The 20,345-nt window shown below is 39.6% G+C and overlaps 3 protein-coding genes and 1 pseudogene across 4 annotated transcripts in view; 3 read left to right on the top strand and 1 right to left on the bottom strand.

The window, feature by feature from the left end:
* Positions 1-20,345, top strand: part of LOC148103525 (cell adhesion molecule CEACAM1-like) — a 207,349-nt gene that overhangs the window by 152,358 nt on the left and 34,646 nt on the right. The window lies entirely within an intron of this gene.
* LOC102782894 (Fc receptor-like protein 5) overlaps positions 1-20,345 on the top strand; it is a 52,882-nt gene that overhangs the window by 24,724 nt on the left and 7,813 nt on the right. Inside the window, exon 6 of the mRNA XM_087838803.1 lies at positions 12,642-12,652. Coding sequence (XP_087694929.1) covers positions 12,642-12,652 — 11 coding nt within the window. The remainder of the gene's footprint in view (positions 1-12,641; positions 12,653-20,345) is intronic.
* Positions 6,833-7,878, top strand: LOC148103526 (uncharacterized; annotated as a pseudogene).
* LOC102780747 (ICOS ligand-like) lies at positions 9,163-18,382 on the bottom strand. 2 transcript variants are annotated; one of them, XM_006807784.2, is made up of 4 exons: positions 18,083-18,382; positions 14,805-15,158; positions 14,337-14,696; positions 9,163-11,728 (listed from the first exon to the last, which is right to left on the bottom strand). In XM_006807784.2, exons 1-4 carry the CDS (start codon positions 18,153-18,155, stop codon positions 11,556-11,558), a joined length of 960 nt encoding a protein of 319 aa, XP_006807847.2. In that variant the 5' UTR covers positions 18,156-18,382; the 3' UTR covers positions 9,163-11,555. The 2 variants fall into 2 exon arrangements, with proteins under 2 accessions (XP_006807847.2, XP_006807849.2); XM_006807786.2 differs by having other exon boundaries at positions 9,163-9,786; positions 18,083-18,380.

Below are 20,345 nucleotides of genomic sequence, written 5' to 3'. Positions count from 1 at the left end.
TATGTTTTTATTTCAAGCACCTATATGACTGTCATAAGACACTTTATCAAGAAATGTAATGTAATACATGTAATATGTAATACCGGAGGCTACCAGTAGATGGAAGCAGACATTAAATCTGGATCAAGGTCATTTGAAGATTGAAATGTTTTCAGACTGTTGGGTTTATGCTGAATCATGAAGTGGAAAAGAAGAAGTGCTTCAGAAATCCAGTCTGAGTCACATGTTCATGAGTTTGAAATTTATCAAACACAAATCCCACAACCTTTACACGTCCACTGTCCAAAGGCCTCCACACACTCAGCTAACCAGTGACTGTGATACTCCATGCTAATAAAAACAATTACACACAAAAACGTTTGCCTTCATAAGGGAGTGATATGGAGAATCATTGCAATTATAACTCACAGAACAACATGAATAGACACACAAACCTTTCTTTGACGTGTGGGTGTCATTAGTGTCATTAGTCACCTTTGAAAAACTGAGTGTCTGAAATATTTGAAATATAAATCATGGCTCCACCTTGTTTGTTGTCATGCTTTTGTTTGTGATTCTTTGGTTAAAGAGAAACCACGGGTCAGAACAAGCTGCTGAAAACACACATTCACATTTAGATACTGAGGATTTTTACTCTTGAAAAAACAACCATCTCATGGATATTTCTCACACTTTTAAAGTGGAAATGTCCTCTGTGACATCTGCATCTCTCTGCTGGACTTTACTTTTTGCTTACCTCCTCTGTGTCTCTGCAGGTGAGACTGAACGTGTTTTAAATGCAACAGGATTTTTTCTGATTTATGAAATAATACCTCATCAAGAATTCTGTTTTGTAATCATTATTAAAAAGTGTGTTTAGGTAGGCTGTGTGACAACAGTTTAAGAGTTAAACCTGAATTGGAACTTATCTGAGTCCTGATACAGAGAGCAGACTGAGAGAAAACTGTGATTTTGTTAACCCTGAGATGAAACTGTTTAAAGAGCGCTAATTAGAACTCAGTTGCAACATGACACTCCGATAGCCCGGGTTTGTCCTCTCCTTCAGCTTCATTTGCTTCATTTCCCCATACATGAAGATCTGTTATCTGCTAAATCTGCAGAAGTTTAAACCTTTACAAACATTACAGTAATAACTTAACAGAAATTTCTGGGCAAGCTGGTTTCATCTTCAGCTCACAATACAATCTCTACTTTAATCTAACTCTGTGGACAGTAAAGCAACTCTCATTGTGTCAGGAAGTTCCTCTGCACTCAGACATTTGTCAATTGCTGATTTCTGCACAGAGATGGGCAGTAATTCGTTGCAGATAACTTTTTGCATTAACTTTGCTGGCAACGATTGAAACAACGGAAGCAATAACAAATACAGTGGACCTAAAACAATATGCAGCTGGAATATTTATAGATTTGAAAAAAGAATTTCATAGTGTTAATTACTCTACTACTAATACTAATACTACTAAGCAAACTACAGTTTTATGGCATAATGCTTTATGCATAATCCCATAATCCCTTGTTTAGTGTATTGAGTAATCAGAGCACTACATGCAGTGACTCCCAAGCTAGGCAAGTGGCTCGGGCAGATCCCAGGAACAACATCTGAGATCTTGGAAACCAAATATTAGAGATGTACAAAACCTTCTCTATATTCACTCTAAAATCCATTATCATGCAAAATAATATAATTTCAATATTTTAATATCTTATTCAAAATCTTTTTAACCAGAGAGATGGGGATACAATTTGAGGGGTAAAGAGAATTTCAAGGAACTACTAGGAAAAGTTTTTGTGTCTCTGTGATATGTTTCTTTGTATTAAACACACTCAGGAAGCAGCTGAACAACTACATGACTGAGCTATAAACATGTGAAGGGGTGGAAGTACATAAGTGTCACTTCTTTCAACTCATTTTCAAGAACCTGTTGCACGAGAGGACAGTTTTATCCTTCCTGTGCACATGCTCTTAGTACATGGGCATACTAGCTTAAATACACATGATCTTATTTTGCTTATTCATGATCAAAATAAATGATCAATCAATCAATCAATTAATCAATATCTTAGTATTTCTTGAATATTGAGATCTTGCCTGGTGTGATGGACCCCAGCCTCTATGGATCCTATGCTCAGAGCTTGTTCCTGTGCTGCCATGATTAGTGCCTCTGTGCTCTCTTTCAGTGGTAGGATGTCTTTCCATTAGTAGGAATCCTGGATGTCAGTCACTTCCTCTATCTGCCTGTGGTACATGCACCACGGTGTCCTTTCCTTGCATGATGGTTCCTTATCTTGCTCCTCTTCTTTCTCGGGTTTCTGCTGTCTCAGATATTCACTAAGTATTTGATCAGTTGTGGCCATCTTCTTGATGTACTCATTTTTGTTTTGTGTTTCATCCTGCAAAGGGCTTCTGAGACTCCTCCTTCCTTTGCTTTGAAATCTACTGTGATTTGCTAACTCCTCAGGACTTGCCTTATTCGCTGCAGGTGTTTAGCGTTGTGGCTTTTCTAGCAGCCTCTTCATGGTTCTCATTTATCTGTGGGATTCAGGCCTGAAGTGCAGTCAGATGGTAACAAAGAGAGGGAAGGTAGCCAGAACTGAAGGCAACATTGGAGACATTGAGGTTATACACATGCATATAGAGACACGCAAGCTAACTCGTTAACTGCTTCTGTACACCTCTGGTCCAGTTTAGAAGATTTCACTGTGAAGTAAACAGCTGTAATTAGATCCTTGTAACCTCTGTCTTGTGCCTTCTCTCAGACCAGCAAAACATCAAAGCAGTGGTTGGACAGACGGTCACTCTGCCATGTCAAGCTCCAAAAAACAACAAGTCCATCATTGCTGCAGAGTGGAGCAGAGCTGATCTGGGGGATAAATATTTACTTTTGTACTGGAAAGAGAAGTTTGATCCAACCAAACAACAAACAAATATGGATGATGAAACCATCAGCACCATCTACCTGAGAGTCGTTGCTCCAGGTAAGACAGTAGATTGTGATATCAGAGGACAGGTTGATTCCCTTATGTGGCTACAGAAACGACTATACAAAGGCCAGAGACAGGACAGATCTATTTTTCTCAAATGGACATACTAGCTTAAATACAGTAGGCAAAGAGCCACATGTCTACTAATACACATGGTGCTCAGTGATGATTCATTTTTAATAAGACAAACAATTTCTTAGCAAGAAGCCATGTTTCAAAAAACAAACTACACTACCAATCTGCTGTATCATAGAGCTGTTAGATACACAAGAAAACCATGTGCTTTATATGTGTTTCCTTTATGGTTTTACATTTTGGTGGATAATTTCTAAGAGTTTCTGTACATCCACATCACATTAGATTTTCCCAAATGAAAACGCTCACTTGTTTCTCACCTGCAGGACAAACAAGAAGACGCAGAGAGGCTGTTTCTGATGGACTGATAATTGGTCAGGGGGTTTATATTGCAGCTGTTTTTGTTGTTGGCTTGTTTATCTTTTACATATGCTATAGAAGAATGAACCACAGGATAAACTGATGTTCTGAGGACAGACAGAAACTGGCAGTGTGGATAATAGTGGGTAATAATAATAATGTCTTTGGTGGTGGCAATACAAATATAGTTAAACAGTAAGTCTGTGTTATAGATGAGCAGAAATGGGTACTCTCACCAAAATGCCAGGTATAATTTATAGTTTATACATTGTCTGTAAGCAATTCTTTGTGCGTTTTTTATTTTCAATAAATCATTCACATGTATTAATGTTCAGTGTCTTTTGATAGTTGTCAGCTTTTTTACTGTGGATATACATAAAATTACTTTTTAAATGTATTTTTAATTGTCACATAGTGTCATTGTTTCTAATAAAATGTTATGTTTTAGATTATATATTTTATTCAAATTAATTCAATTCGGTGTTTTTAGATCAAAATCATGACAACAGTTGATGCAAGATACTTTATGTTGTAGGACTGGGACCCTACAATAATACAAAGAAAATCCTAACAATCATATGACCCCCTGTGAGTAAGCAACTGGTGACAGTGGGAAGGAGAAACCCACTTAACAGGAAGAAATCTCTGTACACTCTGCACATAGTGGTAGGAGAAGCAGCCAGACACAAAAAGGGTAAACAATGATAGTGAACAGACCAAACTGTTAGTGTCGGGTGCATCAATGAGATGTGTAATTACATTTCCAGGAAGATTCTCAACAAGTGAGGGTGTTAGTGAGTTGCAGTGTACAAATTTACCAGAATTTGCAGTTACAGTGTAGATTTAACACAGAAATATAAATCCACATGTAACCGACCCAGAGTTTGGGCTGGTAAAATAGATTAAATGTTCCTGCAAAACAGGGAAATGATGAGACAGAGACGACTGGTGAAGTTTCTCTTTGCCTCGCTTCTGCCATATTGGAGAGGAGGACCTATGACCTCGCTATTCTGTCTCACTGAGCAATGCGCCACCCAGAGGCCGGGGAATGCAACTACCTCTTACACATAGTTCACTTCGGTGACGAATCTCTCATTTTTAACAAGTACTACTTCTGATGGGATCACACATTAGTGTGTCACACACAGTTAAATGGAAGACGCCAGCTACTAATAGATTTCTGACTTAATTTAAAGACAGGTCTGCAAACCTGAGAGGTGTACCAAGAAGCAAAGTCAAGGGGGCAACAAGCTAAACTGGTAAATTCACTCATTTCTCTTCCTATCTACAAGATAGTGAAAAACTAACCCATGTCCTGAACAACCTGTTATGAAAATCTAATTCTTTTGAGTACAGGCGACTTCAAATAATAGTGAAGTAAAGATGAGCAAGTCAATCTGCTATTAACATGCTAACAAAATAAACTGAATGTCCTGAACAACGTTTCTGCATTAAATCAGGTTTTGGCATCACATAACTCAGCTGTAACCTCTGTGTCTCAGTACAGACTCTGTTCAGACCTGTGAATCTGAAAGTATTTTTAGAATGAAGGTGGAGTCATGTATGACTTAATCAAATATACTAAAGATACTCTACAAATAAACCAGCTGATTGTGAGGAGTTGAGATGGAAGACACTGAGTTTTGATGGTATGATCCATATCTGATTGGCAGTTAACATCTGCAGCATCCAAATGGGACATATCACACAGTTGCTTTGTTGTTGTGTGTTAAATGTTAAGCACTTGGACTTGATATCCCCTCCTCCTCTTTTGTTATACTGTACTTATTTGTTGTTACCCTACAGTGTCGTGTACTAAGTTTCTGTAGCTAAAATGGGAATGGCTCATGTAACTGTGTCACTCTGCATGACTTTGCTGCTTGTCAGTGTCTTTGTTTTTGTTTCTGTAGATGGGGTTCTGTTAAAAACCAAAGTTCCCCTCTGAGATAAAGCTGAATAAACAGTATCAGCCTAGTTTTCATGTTACATAACAAACATTTAGTTTCACATTTATTCAGTTTCTCTTTCGGTGTGAAAGGGTCATGAGATTGGGTGGTTTATCTGTGAACTTAACCACTTGGTCAGCAGAGCAGTTTTCACCACAGAGACAAAGAAGTGTTAAGCTCCCATTGTAGCCTCGGCAGTGGTCACATCACACAGTTGCAGTCACACACAGTGAACATAAACATGTGTCTCAGTGTGATGTGTTTCAGGAGTCAGGATACAGCCATGAAGCTTTTTCTTCATTGTTAAGTTTGTTTTTCAGTGATGTTTTGTCAGATTGACCCTTTTCTTTTCCTTTAGTTTGTCTATTTAAAGATCCCAGACAGCTCATTAATTAATCAATCAACAAAAACGTTTAATGCCTGAATGAGTTCTCTGAATGTTAAAAGTGTGATCAGGTTAGTTTCTTTTTCTGCGATGTGTTATTAGTTTGACACTTTTCTTTTCTTGTAGCTGCTCTATTTAAAGAAGTCCAGACTTCGCGTACACTTGCTTACCAGCTCTTTCTCCTTATTCAGAGGCACCTCAAGATGTCTGCAAGCCAACTGAAAGATGAATCTCTTCAGGAAGTCTTGGGTCTGCCCCAGGAGAACTCCTCCCCTAGTAAACACAGAAGGGTAACTGATCATGGGCAGGGCATAGGTGTTGATAGCCTGGATCTTATTTTGTTTTCTACTGATTCCCATTCACCTGTGGGATCCCAGATACTCTGTATCTGCAATGTTGCTTTCTGGTAGTTCGATCCCCTCAGTTCTGACTACCTTCCGACTACACTTCTCCAGTCTGAATGATATTCCGATGTCATTGCTGTATATCCTGCAGGTGTGGATCAGTGAATCAATGTCTTGTTCACTCTTAGCATACAGCTTGATGTCATCCATGTACACGAGGTGGCTGACAACTGTTCCATTCTGTAGTCGTTATCAGTAGCCAGTGTTGTCAATGATCTCACTGAGGGGGTTCAGCCCTATGCAGAACAGCAGTGGGGACAGAGCATCTCCTTGGTAAATTCTGCACTTGATGGTGACTTGTTCTATGGGTTGACCTCTAGTGCTGTTCACCACATCAGCAGGGCTTTGGAGTGTGATGTCGTGGCCAGGATTTAGGAGAAATTAGTTTAGCAGCAAGATAAAAATAAACAGAACAATACTATAAAATAATAATAACAATAATAATGATAGAAAGTTCAAGGACAATTATTTGCCATTAAGGAGACAAGACGCAGTAGGGATCAGAGATGGGCAGTAACGCATTACAAGTAACGCGTTACTGTAATCGGATTACTTTTTTCAAGTAAAGAGTAAAGTAAGGGATTACTATTGCAAAAACGGTAATTAGATTACCGTTACTTTCCTGTAGGAACGCTGCGTTACTGCGTTACTAAAACCGTGATCTTTTGCGAGAATGTCTCATGACAATGACGTAAGCGAGTGCGATGGCTGTGGTAGCGCGTGTGTAAATCAACAATAGAAAACATGGAGCGAGGGATAGAGTACGATCGTACAGCATTTAATACTTGGAAATACCGACATTACTTTGAATTTGACTCTTTAAAAAGCGACAAAAACATAAGCGTACGTGGTACACTCTGCATCGGAAGAAAACTTCTTTCTACGTCGAAAAATTCCACTTCCAACCTGAGCAAGCACCTAGCACGCTGCCACAAGAATGTTAAATTGACAGAAAACCCCCAGGATCCCCTCACTGACGTGACCGCTGTGGCTACCACATCTACTTCCACCGGGCAAACCTCAGATGGACCCACTCCTGCTAAACAGGTTAAACTAGACGTAAGAGCGACAGGACTTATTAGTGCCGCTGAACTGAAGAAGCTCGTCGCTGCCTATATCGTCGAGGACATGTTGCCGATTTCCACTGAATCACTCTGAATCATTCCGACGCATCGTAGAAAAAATACCAACTAAAAGTGGTGTCAAGCTGCCCCAGAGAAAGTCATTTGTAGGATACCTTGAGAGAGAATATGACAAAATGAACTCTAACTTGAAGGCTACACTCGAAGAGGCAGAGTTTGTTTCCACCACTGCCGACATCTGGACGGTAAATAATAAAAGTTTTATGGGTGTAACAGTTCACTGGATTAATTCCACATTACAACGCAACAAGGCCGCCCTAGCATGCAAGAGAATTAGAGGCAGTCATACCTATGATGTAATTGGAGCAGAGATTGAAGAAATCCATTCATCATATGGACTACAAGGCAAAGTTATTGCCACTGTAACGGATAATGCATCCAATTTTGCCAAAGCATTCAGAGTATGTCAGCCCTGTCATTTGGAGTCTGAATCTGAAAATGAAGAGGGTGATGACGAGGAACCGACCTTTACTGATGTCATAGAAGCTCTTTCAACTGCATCTGATGATGCACAGTTTAGCCTTCCTCCACACTACAGATGTGCATCGCACACAATTAACTTGATTTCAACATCAATACAGTAGAGCAGAAATAGAAAACTACCAAAAAAAATAAATGCATCTATACGGTTCAAACATACAGTATGAATTATACTCTATAAGTACTCAAGTACATGTACTACTTTACTTTGTGTCACTGGTGGTATTAACAGATTTACAGCACTCTGTGTAAGATATAGAAGAATAAGCCGTTTCCTACTTTCTCCACTCATCAGTCTGTAACTCAACCAAACCCATAATGTCTGTGTTCTCCACAGTCTGGTGGTTTTCTGTTTTCTCTGCTGTTTTGTTGAATGTCAAACTCAAACTGACCTCAGTGGCATTTCAATTAAGTTGTGATGTCACAGCTGAGCAGTGCAACAAATCAGGGTCAGTCAATTTAAACCTGACATGAGTTCAGAGATTTGATGCTTTTTAGGCTTTGCTGTAGCATGACATGATAATTATTACAGCAATTGATCACTGAAGCCTAATGATGTGTCGTGTGAGTCGAAGCTCTGAAGCGTGTGTCGGGTAATTTCAGGGGAGTTTTTGTGAAGCACGTATCGAGGCTCGCTTTGATTACGTATGCAGTGACGCTCGAGGCCTCGCGGGCAGTCCGTACCACGTGACTGATTCAGGAACTGGTTTGCCGGTTTGCGCCAGATTCGAAATAAAATGGGCAGAAAAACACAGCTGATTTCCCCTTCACATTGTGTTGTTGAATTTGATTACGTATGTGCTACATAGTTGAGCTTCTTCTTCGATGGAACCAGCAAGGAAGAGATTTTTTTTATATCTCATCTCTCCTAATAAAGTATGCACAGAGTAATAAATATCACAAATGATAAGTACCATAATATAAATAAACAACACCACAGATCCTATATTCTGATTTCTGTCTTTTAGTTTATTAAAAAGTGAAGCACCAAATACTAGTTTGTGTCATTATCCAGATGTACATAAGCATGATTACACATTACATGCCAAAACGTTGTCCTGATAGTTTCCACTTTCTTTTGTATCAGACATCTGATGGTGTTGACAAAATACCCTACTTTCTCTCATAACACATGTTTTTCTGACAGAAGCCATCTTGTTTTTCATCATTTGCTTATGGCCTCTACAATCTACCTAAATGAGGCTGTTTTTACAAGAAAAAATAATCAAATCTTGGATTACATCGACTTGACGCACGATTTTAATCACTTAAAAAATATGTAAAAATAAATTTTCAATTGCATATTTTGATATTATATAAGGTATTGACTTAAATACTTACATTATACTTACACAATACAAATATTTTACATTACTTTTAATTTTTTTTCTGTATTTTAATATTATCACACCTGCTTCTGGACAATGGATTTTTAAGTTACTGGTTGTACCATTTAAAATAAATATATATTTATAAAAAATGCAAAATCATAGTTTTGTTGTATAAACATTGCCTTGGTTTGTCTTTTAGGCAGTTGGGTTAACACTTGTATGCATATTTTTAACCACAAAATTGGGTTTTATCTGCTGGACATGTTTTGTCCCTTATCTCAAGAATCACTGGTTTATTAAAAAGTGAAGTGCCACACAGTTTGTGTGATTATCCAGATGTACATAAGCATGATTACACAATCATACCAAAACTCTGTCCTGATAGTTTCCACTTTCTCTTTTGTATCAGACATGCTGAGACAATATTTGTAATAAATAACCATGAAAACAATTTATTTATTCAGTTTAGAGGTTTACACATCACATCATTACAATCAAAGAGCCTGTTTCACTTGAATCGTCCACTTGATGGCGCAGTAGAGCAAATGAATCATCACAATGCTTCGAACCATGAGTCGACCAGTTGGATGGAAACCTTCAGTTCATCACGAGGCTTCATCTCACCATTGCTAGTAGTCATCATCTAATGACGCCTTTCCTACTTCAGTAGAATGCCAGGACCTAGAAAGGAAGAGGGGAGAGCTTAGTGCAGGACGAGCAAGCTAGGTAAGGAAGCAGTGTGTACAACAGTGTTTACGGCAGCTTGAAATAAGTTGCATTAATAAGGCCACAAACATCACAGCTAAACCACTGTGTGTGCGTCGTGCTAGGTACCCCCGTAACACATCTCTTGCTAAACAGTTTTTGGACTAACTTGTGCTCTGCAGGCAGAGCTTCTTTAGACTGCTAACTGACATATTAACGGTTTTCTTTATATTGACGCAGAGCCAAAGGTAACACTATGAGTATCCTACATTATTATTATTTTGTCAACAGAGAGATTGTCTGGGGACTATGATGATATTACACAGGTAACCACTGAACATCAGTTCTGAGCCTGTGCTCCATCAGTTTGATGGTGGCTCTCAGATCCCTGTAATTGAATTACGTGTGCCACTATAATATATATAAATATATATACTATAATACCTGGTTGTTTGTGTAAACTTCGTACAGAAATTTTATTTGTTCTGTCAGCTCACATTCTCTACATGTCAGTCTGAGGGAAAGCGCTGATCCTGATGTTGGTGTGTCAAATTTGTATTTCACCAGTTGACATCACATGCATACCTTTAGAATGGGGTAGTAAACCCATACAAGGTCCTCTCTGCTGCCTCGTACTTGAATCAGAGTTTGATCGATGTCAAGTGATCAATCAATATCAATCACAAGATTTGATATATCAAAAATCCTTGTACATCGAATCAGAGTTTGATTGATGACAAGTGATCTATTGATATCAAATCACAAGATTTGATATATCAAGGATCCTTGGATATCGAATCAGAGTTTGATTGATGACAAGTGATCTATTGATATCAAATCACAAGATTTGATATATCAATAATCCTTGTACATCGAATCAGAGTTTGATCGATGACAAGTGATCTCCATCCATCCATTCGTATCCGCTTATCCTTTTCAGGGTCGCGGGCGCTGGAGCCTATCCCAGCTGTCATAGGGAGAGAGGCAGGGTACACCACTCTGTCGCAGGGCTAACACACAGGGACAGACAACCATTCGCACTCACATTCACTCACACATATACACCTAGTGGCAATTTGGATTATCCCCACAAGCTGCATGTCTTTGGACGGTGGGAGGAAGCCGGAGTACCCGGAGGGAACCCACGCAAACACGGGGAGAACAAGCAAACTCCACACAGAAAGACCCCCGGACCTTCTTGCTCTGCGGCAACAGTGCTAACCACCATGCCACCGTGCTGCCCTATTGATATCAAATCACAAGATTTGATATATCATATATTTGATATATCAAAATATTGATATATCAAAGATCCTTGTATGACGTCGGAGCGCTTTTGAAAATATGTGGTGTCTTGATAAACTGAGCAGATATTTGAGGTTTACACAGCTACATTCTCGCCTGAAAATATGTTAAACGTTTATTTTGTGACCCAGAAAGAATAATAAGAGTAATTTTAAAACTAACTAGCTGCTGCCATTGTTGTAAACTGAGCAGGGCCGCACTATGAATTCTGGGACACAGTTTCTTCTTCTTCGGGGTTTAACGGCAGCTGGCTTGCTTGTACATGCAGTGCTGCCATCTTCTGTTTCAGTTCATTATTACACTCTTAAATCCTACTACTTATTCCTGCGTCTTTTGGGATCTTACGAAGCTTCAAACGACGCGTCGACTATTAAATTAGTCGTCGATGATTTTGATAGTCGACGTAATCGTGGCAGCCATAATATCAACGCAGAGATTGTTCAGTAAACTTCATTTGCTACTTCATCACTCGGAGGAGTAGGAAGTGGGGGATTATTTTTGTTCTTTTTTTTACAGATCAAAATAACAGCCACAGGAACTGGTACAAGAAACAAAAGAAAATATATCACTTTATATCTAATGACGCCATCCTCTGTGTCTCCTCCTGTCTGACCTGCAGGTGAGAAACAGGTGTGAGGTGTCAGCTGTCAGGTAGGTGATGAGTGAAGAACAGAACAGAATCCATTTCCTCTTCAAACTGCTGTCAGACATTATCTACTGCACTCTGATCACATCACTCAGACCAGCTGCTTTCTACAAAGTCTCATCAACAACATCTTTACAAACAAACATCAAGTCTAATGAGCGTCTGAACTTCTTTAAGTTGCTTGAAGACATTTCACCTCTCAACCGAGAAGAGTGTCCCCCCAAAAGGGACATGGTCCCCCTAATGATCCTCTACCTAATCACAATAGCCAAGGTGTAAAAACAGGTGTAGGTCACAATCAGCCAAGGTTTCAGGTGAGTTCATTGTGAAATCTAGCCCCATAAGACCCTAGTCCTATTATGAGAGGTCAAAAGGCCCAGGATGTGCGTAGGCGTTAAGGTGTCTGGGAAAGGATCTCAACACTGAATTATAGATGGCAGACAGTTGGTGACAGACAGTTTTTCACTATGGCTGAATGTTAAATTACCGTTTGAAGAGTTGAGTGAGAGATCTGATTTTTGTAGTTTTGTCCATTTTGGAAGTTTTTTGTTACTTTTCTGAGTGAATGCCAAAACGGCCTATGGGACTTCTGAATTGATTTGAATTCCTTTTAGATTATTGAACGTGTTGCACAACACATACAATTAAATGTGTGTTGGAAATATTTGATTAACCTTGGATAATGTTTATTACTCTTATTGCTAAATTACTTTACTTTGATGGGACCCATGCAAATGGTTTTCTATAACATTATTTTAAATGAAATTCATTATAAGAATTATGACTTTGGTTATTGGTTTATTGGCTGTTGTATAAAATATGACATTAATTATTTGACTTTTCTATTTATGGATTTATTTTTCAATTGTAATGGCAGTAGAACGCTGTTCTGTTAGACCATGTGTTCTTGGGGAGTAGAAAGCTGCAGACTCTCGCTCACGCTTGCCTGGGAAAATTAGACAAGAGGGGACCGTCTCTAGTGGAAAGTTACTGAGACACTGTTGTTTAGACTAGAATAAGAGAGCTTCTGTAATAAAACTGTCAGGGGCACACCACCAATTTGAGATCTGCGGCAACGTGTCATGCAGGATGCAGCTCCCTTCTAGAAGTAATAAAGTGTTAAATGGTCTACTGAGCAGTGTTTTGTCTTCCATCGGATGCCTCAGAGGAATCAAAAGATCTGTCTATAAATTTCATCTCACCATAAGATACATAATATGTTAAAAGTCCGCTTGTTCACTGTAACTGTTTTAGACTACGTTACCCATGATGCACCTCGATATCTGTACTTCCGGTTGGGAACGTGTTCAGCGCAGTTCTGCACAGATGAGAGGTGTGTCGGAGGAGTAACGTATTTACTTGCGTTCCTGTGTGGGCTAATACTGTGTGCGTGCTTACCATGTGAGTATTGTAAGATGAGAGTGATGCTTGTTTGACTTTATCTGTGTAATACTGTGTAATCTGTGTAAGAAGCTAGTCCCGTTGCTATCGCTAAGATGCGTTTTTCTGGCCTACTACAGGCAGCCTTGTGTTCAGCCCATATTTCATTTCATATGAGACTTACTGTCAAGCATTGTGGTTGTAGGTAGATGTAACTACTTACTATGTTTATTCTCTGAATCGTTGTAATCTGCATAGGTCTGGTTTGCCAATTTATATACGAGCCAGAAATTCATTTATGGTCCTAGGGTGCCATCTAGTGGCCATGAGGTTATGGCAGATTGTATAACATTACGCTGGAAACCCACAGTACTGTATAAGGGGTACACTGCTATCCATAGCGGTTAATACAAATGTTTGTTCTTTCTGTTTACAGATGACCACACACACCCATATACACACTCACACCCCCTTTACCTGCATGTGAATCCTGTAATGCAATCGCTTCCCTACCAACGCTATATATCCTGTTGATGTCATCTGCCACCTCCTTATTAAAGTTATTGGAACTACATCACTGTGGAGTACCATTCCTTCTGACCGAGGACGACTCAGTTGAAGCGTGATCGGCAATCAGTGCAAACATATCTTACATAATACATGTATATTTGAGCTCTACTGCTGTTGTTTGTATTTTATCCGCACACTCAGGCTCCGTAGTCGAAGCACTTCTGACTAGCTTATTATCAAGCTGCAGTCAGGCACCCTGATCCTTTACTGCGTTACATTGTGCCATGCGTTTATGAAGTGGCTGTTTGGTTTCTCTAATTTAGAGGTCTGAGCATTCCTCGTTACATTGTACAGTATACACAAGGATTTTAAGTTTGTTGAGTTCTGTCTTCGGGCAGAACCAGTTTTTGTCTGAGTATGTTCCTGGGTCTGAGGTACACTGGGATGTTCTCCCATCGGGCTTAAGTCTGGGACTCTCCGCCATTTGAACCTAGAACCGAAGAAGCTTCTTGGATGAGAGGTGAAACATCTTTAAGCAATGTAAAGATGTCCAGATGCTTTTCTTTCCGAGCTCCTTAGATTACGATGACCTGGATGACTGAAAACCTTCACAGACAAACAAACATCAACAACCAGGAAGCAGCTTCACCTCTGATCACACACACACTCAACTCTACTCACTCACCTGGAGGAACAACTCTCAGGTTGACAACACTGATGAGGTCACTATCCAGTTTTGCTCTCCTTCTGTGTTTTGCTCCCTTCACGAAGACGCAACACATGTATGTTCCAGTGTCATTAATTGTCACGTTGTTCAGAATCAAAGACACGTCTCCATCCTTTATCTTTCTGTCCTGCAGATCCACTCGGTTCTTAAAAGATCGATGCTGGTCATCTGGAATAAACTTCTGGTCCTGGTAAAAAAATACATTTTCTGTCCCCAGATCAGTTCTGCTCCACTCTATAACCACACTGGGATCGCCGTTGAGGTTTGAAACTTGACATGGCAGAATGACTGTCTGTCCAGCTGTCGTGTTTATCTGGACTGAAGGACAGGAAGCACCACAGAGCAGAGAGGTTAAAAACATAATAGAAAACATCAGCAACTAGGAAGCAGCTCGTTTTTTGATCAAAAACAATTGTAGTAACTCACCAAGAGGAAGAATCTTTAGCTCGATGGTACAGGTGTGCTCTGTTGCTCTCTCCCTCTGGTTTGCTCCTCGCATGACGACATGGCATTCATATGTTCCACTATCAGCAGGCGTCACGTTGTTCAGAATCAAAGACACGTCTCCATCCTTCATCTGCCTGTCCTGAAGATCCACCCGATTCTTAAAAGATGGATGCTGATGATCTGGAACAAAGTGCCCATCCTGGAACAACAAGGCATAACCTGCCCCCAAATCAGATCTGATCCACTCTACAACTATGATGGGCTTCCGATTGTTGTGAGCTCGACATGGCAAAGTGATGTTCTGTCCAGACTCAGCTGTGATGTTTATCTTGTCTGAAAGAAGAAATAAAAGATAGCTAAAGTAAGAGAGAGAAAACAGAGATAAAGCTAATGGTATCCATTTAAAAAAAAAATCCAATGTTGCCTTGTTCTTGAGTTACCGCACTCACAAGATTTTTGAAAAACTTGACTTCTGACCAAGGTCTGGTCAAACTCATCTTCATTCTCACATTCACATACTTTGTTCTCCAGACCGCTGCCCACCTGCCTAACCAGTTGACAACAATACCCCATCAGCCTTTTAAAGCTGAGGTATCAATTTGAAAGTCCTCTTTCTCGAGTTATCTTGTTCACAAGGCTGGGTGTCCCCACCAGCTGCCTTTACCAAAGTTAAAACAGATAAGCCCACCCACCCTCAAGCAAGCAACACAAAAGTTTCTGGCTGATACAGCCCAGTATGGGCAGATTAAATGTATCAGATCAGAACAGACTTTATGGGGAAAACTTATCAGACTCTTCTTAGCAAAACTGGGATCAGACATGAGACCTAAGAACCACATACACCACATCAAAAGAGTACTGCTAAGCAAAACTGGCGTACAGTCTTTGACGTGGCCAGATGTATGCTGACAGAGAGAGAGTTACTTAAGGAGTTTGTATGCAGTCCAAACAGCAGCTGTGGTGAGGAACAGATGTTTTAACAAACTCACAAAACAGACACCGTAATTGATGCTGACAAGAAGAAAGCCAAACCTTTTCAAGATGCAAACATTTGGAACAGCATATTATGTTTATAAACAGAACAAGACTAGACTCAAGGTGTGCAAAGGGAATGTTAGCTGGAAATGACAAAAATATTTCAGCCTACTGGGTCGTTTATCCTAACAGTGGGAAAGTGCTCAGCCACAGACTCGTCATGTCTGTGATGGAAACAACTGTGGGAAGACAAACACAAACTGACATGATGCCATGTGATAAAGATAACTTTATAAAATCAAAGTCAAAAGGTGGGTGTAGACTTTGAAGAAACTTTCTCTCCCACTGCTTATCTGACCACTATCACGGTATCTATGCAAAGAGCAGTACAATTAAACATGGTTTTACATCAGATGGATGTTAAAACTGCCTATCTACGTGCACCACTAAATTGTGAGACATACATGAAACAACCAGAGAGCTAAAAGGTAGCTGAATCTGATACAAATGAAAGGTTGAAATAGTAACTGTATGGGCTAAAACAATCAGGCAGCTGGAATAAGATGTTACATGAACATATGAGTGGGAACAACTTTGTGCTCCTCAATTTTATGTTTACACATGAACACCAAAGAATGAAAAGGTAATCTCGATAAAATGGGTAAATGACCTGATCATTGACGCCAGCAATAACAACACACTGATTGTTGTGAAGGAAATGTAGGCAGGAAAATTCTAAATGAAAGAGTTAACTGAAACATTGTATTGGTGTTGATTTTGACCAGAGAGATAACTATGTGAATATGTCACAGAAAAAAGAAAAATATGTGGGAAAAAAAAAATCCTTGAAAGGTTTAATATGCAAGGTTACAAAGCTAGAGCGACACCTTGTGAGCAAAAACTGAACTACACTGATGGTGTAGAAAAGATGAATGATTTCCAAAGGTACAGAGAGGCCGTCTGATCAGTGCTGCAGAAAAACCAGAGTTCTGAGCACATAGTGATACAGATTGTGGGGCAGAATGACACAGCAGAACTGGTTACTGTATAGGCCTGACTGTGAATGATCATTTAATGTAATAGAAAACTAAAAAGCAAACCACTGTTGCATTATCCAGCTGTGAAGCTGAGTACATGGCCTTAGCTACAACTCTACAAGAGAGCATGTACTCATACAGCTGTTTGAAGGTATCGATGGACCTATGCACCACCTAAGGTTTATGAAGACAACCAGGGTGTGATAGCATTGGCAATGAATCCTTTAACCAGACAGAGATGCAAGCGTAGTGACATAAACTATCACTTTATAAGGTCAACTGTAAATGAAAGGAAAATTATTTTGGATAGCTGTCCAATGGATGGGATGGTAAAAGATGTGATGACAAAACCTACAAAAGTTAAGTTGTTCAAATTTGAATGGTTTAGGTTCATACCATGCATAAAAAAGTTTTATATGATACTGGGTGAGAAACCTCGTGTTTTTAGGAGAATGACAAAGTGAGAGCAAGTGGAGGTGTTAGATAAAAATATGCTCTAAACTGTAAGAAGGACATCTTTCTTTAGTATTTTCTAGACACAGACAGTGTTTGAGCTGATGTAGAGAGCAAATAAAGGAAAATGGAAACAGCCAATAAAATCATTGTTTGGCATGTGACGTGCATGTGGCTGTCAATACAGTTAATAAAGTCTAAAAATGGCGGAAGGCTGTTGTGTGTTCATTCCTCCGTAATAATCCTCGGCGCAGTCTCGATATTTACACCAGAATTCCTGCGCATTTCTCCTTCGCTAACACTTTCAAATAAGGAAATATGAATGCTGCAGAACGTGGTGATTTATCGCACAGAGCGGTAAAACAAAGATTTTAATTACAGTTAATTATTTTAGCACTGAGCGCGCTCTCAGTGCTGCTGTGAAGGCGGCGGCAGCACATCAGCGCTCTGAAACCATTTAAACATAAAAGCTGACTGTCCCACCGCCAAACGTGGAAATCACTCGTCTGCAGAACAAAGTCAGTTGAATGTGACTGATTGATATTCTTGGTGTGTGTTCTGCGTTCTTGTAACTGCGACAGCAGTAGAGTAAGGGCGTTTCCACACCTATAGCTCGTTTACTCTGGTCCCAATCCGAGTTTCTAAACTCGTGGTTTGGTTTGTTTTCACACAGAAAAATCAAAGTGAACTCCAAACAAAATGCGTCACTACAAACAACGTGAACATGTCTGCAAAAGGTTCCGTCAGAACAACATTTAAATGAGATTAAATTAAAACAAACTGTCAACTTACCAACGGAGCCTGAGGCGAGAGTCACGGAGAGTATGATCCACGGCACAAATCCTGCGCGGAAGATGTTACACATGTTCTCGGTGACATCTCTATAAACACCAAACAAAGTTTCCAAAGTTTATTCCAAATACAACTCCATGTTTCAGCTTCTATTTTACAGCGTGCCAGAGGATCAATACCAGGCTGCGGATTGATACCGAAACTTTAGACTTGTAAGTTCCTGCTCTGAACTTGAACTTGCTCAAAACTTAATTTTTAACGTCACTGATTTGAGCTAAGGGTGTATTTTGTTATCAAAAGAGGACACAGAAGGAGACGAATACAATACGAAGAAACTCCAGTGTAAAAAATACCTGATATAGGAACTATTTATCCTTCCGCTGAGACGCCTCCTCCTGGGATCACCTCACGGCACGCAACGGAGTCTTACAAATGCTTTTGTTCGAGTTGCGTCATTCTTTTTTTTCTATTCCCGTGCAGTTTTCTGACTCTTTGGTGACTCACAGTTGTTGTTTTGTTTCGTTTCGTTTCGTGTTGGGGGGGGGGGGGGGGGGGGGCTGTGTCAGGAAATTATTGATCAGTGATCAGATTAGTGGTCAACATGCACGAAGTTTTTCAGCCTCAGTGGGAAGTCATTAAAGCAGAGAGGTGCAGTCGATTAAGCAGTATTCACACAACGTCTCAGCTCACTTCCTCTCAGCCAAACCGCTTTCAGCTACAGGAAGATGCAAGTTGTTTCCACGAATCTGCAACACGATCAACACAAGTCACGGTAAGATAAACATTAAACAAAGTCATTGGTAGTCATCAGGTTCAAAAAGAAAAGTTTTGCTCTAATCTCAGAGGCATCATACTGTCAGTGAAGGCATCGCCCAAGTACTGACATGTTTTCATTCATGTGGATTTATTCTCTGCGGCTTCCTGAGTTAATTCAGCCACTTACAATTTGTTTTAACGGTCAATGAAGGCATCAAATTATTCCTTTATAGTTAGTTATCATTCTGTTTGAGCATTTGAACGCTTTCTCAAAGCTTTGTCAAACAAACCATTGCTTTCATGATAACCACAACAACGACACCATGTCACGGAAGAAGAGGAGGAGGGTTTGAGTGACTTTGAACTGGTCAGCGTTGGTTTGATATTACCGAGAGTGGGATGAAGGACACTGTCCTGTCCTCCCTGTGATGGAGGGAGATGACGTCACTCTGCTCTGTAAATCAAAGACCACGCCCTCCAACCTCCCAGCTGCTTTTTATCAGTGATGGCCAAATGAGGCTTTCTGAAGACCACAGAATGAATGACAAAATAATGACAATAAGTTTATGTCTGTGTAGGTTGTCAGGTCATGGTCATCTAAGGAACCTTGGCTCATGTCAGGGGCGATTTTGGCCCATTTTTGGGGGTGTTTCAGCACCCCCAAAAATGAATCAAAGCACCCCCAAAGCTTTCGTACTTTTTTGACAATATTTGCTGTTTGTGGGATACACTACTAAAAATATAATAATCATACAGTACGTAATTGAGATGGAACATTTTTACAACAAAAGTATAGATAACCCCTCCCAACCAGAGGTGGGTCGAGTATCCAAAAATTGTACTGAAGTAAGAGTAGCATTACTTTAAAATATTATTACTCAAGTAAAAGTGAAAAGTAGTCTTCAAAAAAGTTACTCGAGTAAGAGTAAAAAAGTACTTGGTGAAAAGACTGTTTGAAATGTCCGATTTAGTTTATAAATAAATGCTATCAGACAAACAAAAATAAATAAATATACAAATTTTAGTATTTTCAAAAGGAATATATGTAAAAAGATCAACAAAATAAGGCACAACAATTCTCATTTCAAGATTTCAGATTTTCACAACATTTTTCAAACAAGCTTTTTTCACCAATACCGACAGTAAATAATATAAACATATATACAGTTCAAACAATTTCCAGTGACAAGATATGCTGTAAACTTTAGATTCATTTTGGCTCCAAATGGCACAGCAGCCTCAGAGAAAACAGAACGAGACATCTCCAACATATGTACATACAAGGCAGCTCAGTTTACCATAAGTTGTATGGGTGTGCATTTATTTCTGCATATTTAGCAAAAATGTGCCATTTCTTAACTCAGTGAGGTGATGGTTAATCTTCAGCAGCAGTTTGCTCTCAATGTTCTTTCTGTGAAGCTGTGACTGTTTAGCAGTGAACAGGAGTCCTGCATGACTGAGAAGTCCTTCACAAGCTCCAGATGCAGAAAGAGCTGCATTGATTTTG

Source organism: Neolamprologus brichardi, chromosome 3 (genome assembly GCF_056152115.1).
Source record: "Neolamprologus brichardi isolate AB-2024 chromosome 3, ASM5615211v1, whole genome shotgun sequence".
NCBI lineage: Eukaryota > Metazoa > Chordata > Actinopteri > Cichliformes > Cichlidae > Neolamprologus > Neolamprologus brichardi.
The sequence above is the reverse complement of the archived record's forward strand: the minus strand, read 5'-3'. Positions and strand labels throughout refer to the sequence as shown.